At 35.1% G+C, this 11,892-nt stretch overlaps 1 protein-coding gene across 1 annotated transcript in view; it reads left to right on the plus strand.

The window, feature by feature from the left end:
* The first annotated feature begins 6,903 nt into the window (after nt 1–6,903).
* LOC113227797 (meiosis-specific nuclear structural protein 1-like) overlaps nt 6,904–11,892 on the plus strand; it is an 18,294-nt gene continuing 13,305 nt past the window's right edge. The window contains exons 1-6 of the mRNA XM_026460814.1: nt 6,904–7,041; nt 7,323–7,445; nt 7,704–7,803; nt 8,520–8,617; nt 8,822–8,961; nt 9,798–9,972. Coding sequence (XP_026316599.1) covers nt 6,949–7,041; nt 7,323–7,445; nt 7,704–7,803; nt 8,520–8,617; nt 8,822–8,961; nt 9,798–9,972 — 729 coding nt within the window. The 5' untranslated portion in view covers nt 6,904–6,948. The remainder of the gene's footprint in view (nt 7,042–7,322; nt 7,446–7,703; nt 7,804–8,519; nt 8,618–8,821; nt 8,962–9,797; nt 9,973–11,892) is intronic.

Genomic DNA, 11,892 nt, shown 5'->3' on the forward strand with positions numbered 1-11,892 from the left:
AAGATTTTGGTTCACTATAAATCATAAAGATGGCAGAAGTGTTAAATTAAAACTTAAACGACTTAGGATGCAGAGATGGGCTGTGCGTTGAAACCCAATCAACCGAATAAAGGGTTCTAACTGGGGTTTTTACCCAAAATTTTTACGGGTTTTTTTCCAAAATCGTGGGCAGAAACGACGAATTTCGTAGAATTCCATTCTTATTACAAATTTCTATGTAAGAAATCTTTTTTATACAAAAAAGAGACAACTTCATACAATACCCATCTCGCAATCCTGTGGATTCTTTCTACTATATAAGGATACGATTCCATTTTTATGAAAATCGTTTTTTGTTTTGATTTGTTTCAAGCGAATCGATTCAAAAGAATGCAAATCGAATGGTCTAGACCAGAAAACAATAAACATTTTGTAATAATATCATTCAATTTGAACAAAACTTTATTTACAGCAATTATGTGTTAAATATCGTACTATCTACCATTGTTATGTTGTTTGATAGGTTATTGTATACTCGAATGACCGTACAATATACACTTCTATAGCATATGTTAAGAGGTAGTAAAATAGTACCTACTACAAACTTGAGCCGCGGTCATAAACTATTCGTTCGCACAGTTAAGTTCTGAGGGAAATAACTGATAATAACTTAAGTTAAAAATACGCACGTTAAGAACGAAAGTGACCTAATTCAAAAATATATTATTCATAACGTTGTTAATCTGGAACTAACCCTTTAAAATTTGAATGACACAGACTTACAATACGGTCTCTTTCATGTATATAAAAAAAACCTCCGAACCGAAACGTCGGTTTGTTTGAAACAACAAATATGGAAAAAATAAGACAAACAGGAAAAACAGTTTCATTTCCTATGAAAACAGAAATGTTCAATAAAAAAGTGACCTTATAGTGACTAGGTTTGTTTATAAATTATGCATCACAAAAAAATTTTGGTGGTTATAAAGCTGATCGTGTCATCATTATTTTCCAGGAGTAACAACGCCACATTACCGTTAGTACTTCAAGAGAAATTAAATAATGTCAATATGTCACAACTTCAAATCTTATTTTGCGTATACCGAATAAGTTGGAATTTTGTTTTAGGTCACTCTAAAGGTTCTATATATACAGAGTTTTTTTTTCTCAATGGGATAGTGTGGGGAAATCCAAAACCATAGAAGATACAAGGAAACTGTTTTAAACCATAATTCATTTTTTATGAAAACAATTTTGGCATAGTCATTGTTTTGATCAAGTGTGAGTTGCCTATAAAAATGAATAAAACTGATCAATGTTTTTTTAGTGCTAATCGATGAAAAAAATCGGAACAACCGAAATTGGTGAATATTCATAAAATATTAATCATACAAAACGAATAAAATTTCAAAAAAAATTCAAAGATTCAGTTTCTTATAATGATGATTTCTTTGTAAAGGAAGAATAATATCGGGACAGCAGGGTTTGTCTAAATAGTGTGTCTTGAATGTTGTATGAAAAATCATTTCAATCAATTTACACATAACCAAAAAATTTACTATACCAAAATTGTCCTCATGAAAAAAGACTTAATGGTTCCTAAGACAGTTTCCTTGTATCTTCTATGGTTTCTATGGTTCCTGGACATCTCTATACTGACTCATGGAGACAGTATGGAGAAGTCCTGCTCCTTCTTTATTAACACAAATTGTATCCTTGTTACGTTAGAAATAAGATCCTCGATCTCCAGGGCCCTCACTGTCTTACTTGGAAATCGACTTGACGTTTAAAGTGAAATAGTAGACATACAATTCGAAATAAATTAACTGTGTTTCAATTACTAAAGTTTAGTTATAGTTTTCGGAAATAGACACTTTGCGCTGAATTTCAAGCTGTCGATTCGACCATAGTATAAAAATAAGATCAGTAGTGCAACTACTACAAGTACAACTATTATTTTGGGTGCGCCTTATTTGTGTGAAAACCAAATAAACTAATTTTTATCAAACATACTCGGAAATGTTTGCATTAGGTACTTTCAAAAAAACGAAATCGGAAAGTTTCTCATTTAAGGACTGTGCGACTTATTCCCGGCCAAGGTCGTAGGTAGTACTTACTTTAAATATGAAAATCTATTACTGTCCACTTCTCTAAACTTTTAAATTTATCAATATTAATGAACTATGTAAACAGACAAAATAAAAACACTCATACAGCCAACTGCCCAGTGTTCATAGTTGCGAGATTTCAAAATACCTACCTGTACCACTTATTTGAAAAAAAAAGAAAACGGCGGTAACATATAAACTAAAGAGTTTTGGTATTCTTTTGTTTTTTAGTTTTTTGTATTTTGGTAGCGAAAATGAGTGCTAGTGACAAGAGCGATTACAATAATCTCAGTACAGAGTACTAAAAAAACCGACCTCAAAAGTACGTGGAATTACGTCTATTTGCTAAGTTTTATTGAAATATCCCCTAGTTCGCCACTATACAGGACTTGACCCTGGAGATAATAAAAATAGGTTCTCACTACGACACTTCTCAAAGTATATCAAGAGAAAAACGCCTTGAATGGAAGAAATAGCAAAATCAACCATTAAAGTATTGGACCTAAATTAAAGTTAGGCGCTATTTATAAAAGTAAATCTTCATGCGTGAACAGCCACCCTTCGAAGTGGATGATTTTCTTCAAAATGAAATGGGACCACTATGGAAGTAAGTAAGGTAGGGAATTCCACTCTCTAGCCGCTCGCTATATAAATGTGGGAGCGAAAAAGCAGCACGAGCCAAGTAAACGAAGCGAGCGTGCCGCAGCAGCGGCCGGCGAGTGCCAGTCGCGAATTGTTTTGCATTTCCGAATATGTTTTAGGTTACATTTCTTTCAAGTTAATAATCTGTTAATTAAGTAAACTGAGGTTTATATCTTATAATAAATCTCGTCGATTTTTACTTTTAAAAGACTACTCAGGGCTTACTTAATAAATGTTCAACAATCTCAACATGGCTGTTGATGTGTCGGGGTCATCAATGTTCGTATTATATAGATTATTATTGTTTAGATTACTTTTTTATATTTTTTATTATTTTTCCTTGTTTGGTTCTGTTTTTTGTATGTCAATTTTATTCAATTATTCACTATACCAATTTTATTTTTAATTATATGTGACGTAATAATGTCTACTGTTAAAATACATAACTGTCTACATTTATATTCATTTTGTGATATTATTTCTAACTAATGTCACAAAGTGACTAACTCTAATATTTATACATGTTTTATGAAATTAATTTCACATTTTAACGCGTATATTATGTAAGTGGTAACGTCATTACTTCTTGTACTGTGTCAATAATCTGTTCGTTCCTTAGAGGATGGAAAAAAATAAAAGTAGTCTAAGGTTCGTTCTGACATATTTTGTGCGTTTTAAGGACATAATTGTCAATCTGTCACGGCTACTATGTTCCGTGTCACGTGTGTTCTGTTGCCGGATCCGCTGAAAATCAGCGTCGTAGCACCATAAGTGAATAAGCTCAGTGGGTCACGGTTTCCTTGGCAGCACAGCACACACGCGTTGTACTCTTCTATATATTTGTAGTTAGTACTATTTTTATTGTTATTATTACAAAATGCATGTGTACTGTGTTGTCTACTTAAGAAATAAATGTTTTTCTATATTCTATTCTATTCTATAATTGTTATTTAAAAAAAGTGTTAGGGGAATGATTGTTATCAAAAATTAAATTATACAATGTATGTTTATATTAATAAATTATTAAATTAGTTTTTATTTGAAAAAGTTTCCATTAAGTAAAATTATATTAAATTACGGTTGGATTAAATATGTTCATATGAAATATTATATTACACACCTTATCATTCTAGTTGTACCTACAGGTTCTAAACATAATTTTAGAAAAACTAAGTATCCATCACTATATTCTCGTGCTATATTGAAATAAACTTTCTTAAATGCAATATTTACATAATACTGAAATACGTCGAGTATTAGAAATATTTAATTGAGAATTGATGAAATAGAAATATGATTGATCGAAATGATTGTGAAATAGAAATAAAATGCTCAACAATTCTCAATTTGAGGTACACTTGTTCAAACAACCATGTACACGACTATAAACACGTCTACCATTTGATATCTACACCATTATAACGAATGGCGCGTTATGCAACGCGAGTGTACTGCGAGAAGAATGTGTGCGTCAGTACAAGGCACGCACCAAGCGTACACACATACAAGCCGCTCTATTACATTTGTCTGGAATTACTCTTTTTTTATATTATTAAGCGAGGGGACCACAAAGACCTTAGGGGCACTGCCACTGCGCCCGTCACCCTGAGACATAAGTTGACAAGTCCCATGTGCTAGTCAGCAACACCCTTACAAACCGGAACGCAGTAATGCTCACATAGTAATGTAGCTTGGCGGTATACAAGTAAGTAAGGTGGCAGTACTTCCCTGGACGATCTCGTTAACAAGGAGCTCTACTCCTACCATATTTGTTATATTATGATTTGACGGTCATTTCTATACCATTGTACCCAGTTTTTTTAATATGATTTAATCGTATAAGTTTCACCTCACACAGACTTTCCTATTACCTAGCCGTTAGTGGTGAAATTACAGGCACATGGGACTTTTCAACTTATGTCTCAGGGTGACGGGCGCAGTGGCAGTCCACCATCTTTGCGACTTAAAGCTCTGAGTGGCACTTCAGTTATAGACAGGCGTGTCGTTTACCATCAGGCGCACGACTTTTGCGTCCCATTACTTAGTAACATAAAAAACAAAAATAAGAAAAGCCCTTATTGATTCGTCAAGAGTAACACTTTGCCCGTAACATTGAGAAAAGGTGAGACATAATAGCCCAGAGCTGAACATCTGGTGCCATTGTGTGAATTGTGATCGGTAGTTCCCTTTGTTCGACGGTTAAAAAGTTAAGAAGACTTTTATACTACAACAACTGTACGGAACCATAGATATATATAATGTAGACAACGTATGAAAATTGTGCAAATATTAGGTTTCTCCATATTCAAAGCCGCGCCATTTCAATTTGATTTATAAACATTGTATTGCAGAAAATGTATAAATGTAATCTCAGTACAGAGTACTAAAAAAACCGACCTCAAAATTACGTGGAATTACGTCTATTTGCTAAGTTTCATTGAAATATCCCCTAGTTCGCCACTATACAGGACTTGACCCTGGAGATAATAAAAATAGGTTCTCACTACGACACTACTCAAAGTATATCGAGAGAAAAACGCCTTGAATTAGAGAAATAGCAAAATCAACTAAATAATTGCTAAAAGTAATTGCTCCTAAATTAAATTAGGCGCTATTTATAAAAATGAATCTTCATGCGTGCAACAGCCACCCTTCGAGGTGGATGATTTTCTTCAAAGTGAAATGGGACCACTATGGAAGTACCCCCTTTCCAACAAAAAAAGAATCATGAAAATCGGTTCACAAATACCGGAGTTATCGCGTAACATACATACAAAAAAAAAAAAGAACAGTCGAATTGAGAACCTCCTCCTTTTTTGAAGTCGGTTAAAAAGGGAAGATAGTTTTCAATCCACTGTATTTTTTTATGTACGCGATTATCTCGTCATTTGAGAACCGATTTCGATGATTTCTATTTTTTGTTGGAAAGAGAGTGCCTCATTGTGTTCCCATTCAAATTTGAAGAAAATATTTTACGTCTAATCGCGGCAAATAAAGGGATGAATCCGTTTATTGGACTTCTCCCACTTTTCCTTTCATCATCATCATGTCAGCTGGAAGACGACGACTGCTGAACATAGGCCTCCCCCAAAGATTTCCAGACCAGCCGATCGGACGCAATGTTCATCCACCGGTTACCCGCCACCCTACCAGGTCATCCGTCCATCTAGTAGGGCGCCGTCCCACTGAACGCCTTTTGGTTCGTGATCTCCATTCAAGAACCTTTCTGCCCCAATGGCCGTCAGTTCTATGAGCTATGTATCCTGCCCACTGCCACTTCAACTTGCCAATCCTTCGAGCCAAGGAGATATCCATAATATTAAACTTAGAGCTAAGTCCAAACTCATGTTACCACGATTTCGTTTAACCAAAGTAAACGACTCTTTTATGGGGAACTGTATACGTTTTTACAATAAGATTCCCGAGCATATATATTACATCAAGATTATCATTTCCTAAGTTTAAAAACTACATTAAAAATATTTTGATTGAAAAGTCATATCACAAATTTTAAGACTACGTGTTAGATAAAGATATATGGAATGACGACATGGTTATAGATTTCACACAAATTTGATTCAAAGTGTATTCCATAGCATTTAAGCTTTTTTTGAAAAGAGCAATCCCTAGAGTTTCTTGCTCGTTCTTCTCAGGGAAGTCAGCGTAGTGAACAAGCAGTAGCTTAAATGTGACATTTTCAAGTGTAAATTTATTTTACCTGTGGAAATAGGGCGTCTGCATAGGCTCTTCAGCTCCTTATGCAAGAGTCCCTATACCCATTATTTACATTACTGTTCTGCTGTTTTGAAGGATAAGGATGCTGGTGAAATTTTGTAATTTTGTGCCCGTGTACATTGTCTCAGTGATCCAATAAAGATATTAGAAGTGACTCCGTGCTCACCATACGTAAGACTGTAACGTACGTAACAACCAGTCAGATTTCTCACAGATGGCGCCACGGCATAAAAAGTCGTTAAAAACAACCAAAAACGTGTTTGATATTTGTTATTAATAAATTATAACAAACTAGTGGAGCAAATTGAATATCATGGTAGTATAACATCGTGACATTCAATAAAAAACTTGAAAAAAAAACTAGAGAGATATTTACAAACAAATCAAGTAGGCTTCGGCAATTCAGCGGAATTTTTTATCTTATTTAGTTTGATTTATAATTAAATTTACATTATAACACTCTTTTTACTACAATCGACTAAAAATGGCCGATACCATGCTATCTCCTGATAATCACTTCTCTGAAAGTGAAATTTTGAGGAGGATGGAAGACGAACATCTCAGACTACAGAGACAGGTTCGAATATTAACCTTTAACTAAGACTAGGAATTCAGAAAACATAGTAGCTGAGCCCCGATCACAACTACAATTCAACATATTACAGTAGAACTCCACGCTCAGAGTGACGTGTGCAGTGACAGTACCTGGTCTTAGCGATTAAAGCTCTGCGTGGCGCTGCAATTGTTATGGATAAGTATGTTGCTTACCACCAAGCGCACGACTTGTTCATCCCATCACCTGGTAATCATAAAAAGGTAGTAACTAAAGTTCTCACACTGTGTTGCAATTAATTCCAGGTGCGTGTAATCCAGCAAAATCGCAACGATGAAAAGTCCGGAGTTCATCCCCAGTTCCGTCGTTCTGATGCGTTACTTAAGGTCCTCAAGGACGAGTATATCAGTCTCAAGAAAGATCTGAAGGTGAATATAAATTTTAATCAGTCTACGAATATGATATCGTAAGCATTAAATACAAACACTTTATTGTACCGCATTTCAGTCTACAATGTTGTAGCCAAGGACAAGTATTGGTTTGTTCAAACAACGAAATGTATAATGCGTGACGCTTCCTCATAGATCCCAAATATGGTGCACAGCCAATAAGTTGACAATAAATATACGTTTACAATTAACAGTAATATAACTAAATAGTACTTTTAACAAGCGTTAATTTTTCAGATAGCACGTTCGGGCCGCCATAAGCAAAACGAAAGAGAAATGAAAAGAGAGATGAAAAGGTCGGTGCTACTGATGATGAAAACACAAAAAGAGGCTGACGGTGAAATCACAATCATAATTTCTTTTAAATATCACAACATAAAACATATGTGATAGACACGGCGATAAAAGAACATGAGTCCATTTGGATAAATAAATATAACTAATAAAATAAAATAGTAATTCTGAGTGTATATAGAGACCGAAATTTAAAGATACTACAAGACATTTTCAGTCATCTTTTAACCATTTTGATGATGTTCTGAACCTAATTATATCTAATAACAAAAACAAGATTATAGTATACGGAGACTTTAATGTAAATATTTTTATAAAATCCAAATATATCACCTCGTTTATCCAGCTGATCGAGAGCTATAATCTTAAATTATCAGTTAAAGAGCCCACAAGACTCGGAAGTGGAACATGTTTAGATAATGTTATTCATTATATACGCGGTGGAAAAACTGAACTTTGTGAATTAGCTCTTTCGGACCATTAAGCACAACTCATGACATGCCCGGTTAAGCAAACCTGCACATATAATTATTGGTTCTGCATGAAACGAAACTATTGTCAAGAGTATCTTGAAAAATTTAGAAAATATTAGATTTTTAGATTTGATAAAAATAACGGTACAAATAAAAAACAAAAGTGTATTTTAATCACGTAAGGATCATGAAGTCAATGCGAATGAGAAGAAATTGCTTCCATATCAAAATCAAAGCTAATTTTGATAATAATATATTGATTGGTTGTTTGGCTTCTTCGTTACAGATGGAGTCACATTAATGGAACAAATAGAGGACTTGCTAAGCAGAAAAAGCAAAGCAATGTTGGAACTAAAAAAAGCTGTTACTACAAGTGTAGGAGAGGTAAGGCATTTTTAAAGATTACCAATCCATTTTAAAAGAATCTCATTGTCAAAGAATCTCTATCAACAATATGATGTATGAATATGTGACCAACGGTAAAAAAGTCCAAAAAATCCAGTCAAGTGTTTGCTCCATGTTTCTTCAGTGATTAATACGATAATACAGTAGTAATGTTATCTATGATACTTTTTTCTTTCAAAACAGCTGAACCGGAGGCGATACCAAAGCGAGTTGCGTCTTCTGTCGACTGAGAACAGACTGGAGACAACGCAAAAGAGATTCAACAGCGTGCAAAGCGAGAACCTTAAAATTCGAGAAGAGATTGATAATATGCTTAAGGACAGGTAGTGAGGATTCCCAGCTGGGGACTTGCTTCTATCTCATTTGCCCTACGAATCTGAAGGTGGACTCAGCTTTATTAAACATAGACTCGCTGAGTTTGGACTCGTTGAATTGGTCTTCAGTGATCAAGGTCAGACGATAATGGAGCAGGAAGATGGTCGTCACAGAATGTCAGATTCATCAAACGCACAAATAGTTCGTATCTGACACGTAAATAATGTGCCAATTAATCACACTAATTACGTACCTGGTTTCAGACTAGGAAATTTCAGTAAATAACGTAGTTTGAGTTTCAGAGCAATGTAATTCACTCCACACACCTAGATCAGAACCAATTTAAAAAAGTTTTTTCCCAAATTGGTCCTAGCCGGGAATCGAAATCGGGACATCTTCGTCTAGCGCCCACACAGTGCAAATTAGATCACAGGTAGTGACTTTGTAAAGTTTGCTGTATCCAGGTTTTAAAACTTTATAAATAACGCACACACTCAACATAGCCCCGCGCTAGGGGAATCCTGTGTCGCGGGTGCCATGGACAACCAAAAATTACACCCAAACTCACGAGAGAAATAAATGTAAGCCATCCAAATATTTCTCCCAACCCGGGAATCGAACCTGGGACCTCTGCGTCACAATCGGCATGGTAATCGTTCAACCACGGAGGCAGTTTAGGATAAGTTTTAATTGACGATTTCAGGAGTTGAAGTGAAGAGAATTATTAGTACAGACCGCGTAGATCAATTTTGAATAATGTTGAACCTAAGTACTACCTTCGAAGATTTCTTAGGCTGTACGTTGACTCTTTGATCAAAGAAATATTAAATTACGCAATTTCTAGAAACCTGTTCAACCATTGCTGGAAGAAAATGCTGACGGTCTTGGGCAAAGGGAAGAAATTCCTCACTGATCTCTTTGAGTCGTCAACGCTGGCTTACGACCAGAGAGATGAGTGGTGCGGCAAGTTGAAGTCTCTACAGGAGAAGGGCAAATTGGATCAGATGACTCAAATACAGGTAAATAAAATACGCGCACAGGAAGAAAACATGATAATTACTAAATCCATTGATACATAAAAGAGCCTGTGGGGCCAATCTTCTTCTTATCTGTATCCATGGCCTTCATGGTAATGCTCGCCATCGCGGTGAAAAGTCTTGCAAGATGCGCAAGACGTACATGAAAAGGGATGGTACGTCGTACGAGGCCAATTTAATGGGGCCAATTTACTCGCCTATATCTTGATGCCCTAAGAGTACAATATAACAACGGTTCAGCAGATCACGCGGATATATTTCGATTAAAAATGTGAAACACGATGAGTTCATGAGTTGGCACACATCCGATTCTTTCGGAGTCATTAACCAGTATGGCGACTCTATCATCCGTATCTCCCGCGTAAACGTACTCCGGTTGGCTAACCTAACAATACTACAAATTCACAGCTGACAATTTGTCAATGTGACAATATCGATATCAGGTTTTTGATATCTCTTTCACGGAATTGGCACACTTAATAATTACAACCGGTAAATAAACAAGCTTAGTAGTTGTAAATTCAAATAATTTTACTTTATGGAATATGAATATCCTAAATAAATGAATGCTTTTGAGGTCATCATTTTTAAAATGGTCTGTATAATTGGTATTTGCTGAAAGTGTTGTAGTTAAAAGTATTGCGCTAACAAAATAAATTAATTAAAAGACCTCCTGAGGTCATCTGTATGACGGAAAAAGCTTTATCCATTATCGCGATGAAATGCTATTTGAACATATTTATGACTAATCGAAAATACACATTAAACTATTTCGGTTGACAATGACCAACGCTAATAATCATCTCTTACCAATTATTCATATTGTAACACAATTTATCACTATAGAATATATTTTGTACTATTAAAATCGATTAAATATCCAATCGCGTGGTTATATTCATAAATCCTACCAAAGACGTATCGGTGATCATCACAATTTTATTATTAATGACATAAGGACGCGACATATCACGTAATAAACTAAATGCTTCTTTTACATACGAGTTTCTTCGAAATGTTTAACGATAAATCTGAATGATAAATGTCTGATCCAGATTTTATTGATCTAGTTTAGATGCCAGTATCAAGGAAATCCTACATTTTATTGGAATGTCTTATGTATTCCAATTTGATGTAGGTACAGGCGGCGAGAAAATGATCTGTAGCCTTAGAATAATAACGCATATGGCATAGAATGATAGTTTCATATCAAACGAACTGTCACAAGTGAGGCAAAAATCAAATTCATGTAGGCTAGTTTTAGTAGTAGGTTAATTTTCTGTTTTAGTGAATATTTATATAAAAATACAAGTTGAAACGCGTTACTTCCTTGTGGAATGTGATGTTAGTATCTATTTTATGTTTGTCTGACGTATTTTTACACTCATTTACCGCACATTTCGTCATTTTTAGCTAAAATTCTGGAGCTATGCGCGGTGCAAGTTGACCTTGAGCACTGAAGGCCCGCCTGCTCGTGTAGGCCCTTTGGGAGCGCTTCAATTTGCCTCACTTAGTGTGTGCGGACTAGGTTTCTATGCGTTATTATTGTAAGGTTGTAAGTGCCTACTAACACCATATGGACATGCAACTATACCTACTGTCTGAAATAAAATGCTTTCATTTTATTTGTATTTCAATGACAGTGACGGTTCTCGTGACCGCCACGCAGTGCAATTTGCCATAGAAAGACTTTACAAGGCTTTTAACTACACCGACAACAAGTGGCAGAGTTCATGACCGTTCAAGTGATGAAAAATGTTTTTCTGCTCCTGTATTATAATCTGTCAATTAAAATTTCACAAAGGCGCTCTTTTAGTACTGAATCAATATTCTATTGTCTATGGTACTCGCCAAACTGGGGTGAAAATTTTCTTTATAGTTTGAATTTCAAAAAAAGAACGT

The sequence above is a fragment of the Hyposmocoma kahamanoa genome, unplaced genomic scaffold (assembly GCF_003589595.1).
Source record: "Hyposmocoma kahamanoa isolate Upper Pololo Valley unplaced genomic scaffold, ASM358959v1 217, whole genome shotgun sequence".
NCBI lineage: Eukaryota > Metazoa > Arthropoda > Insecta > Lepidoptera > Cosmopterigidae > Hyposmocoma > Hyposmocoma kahamanoa.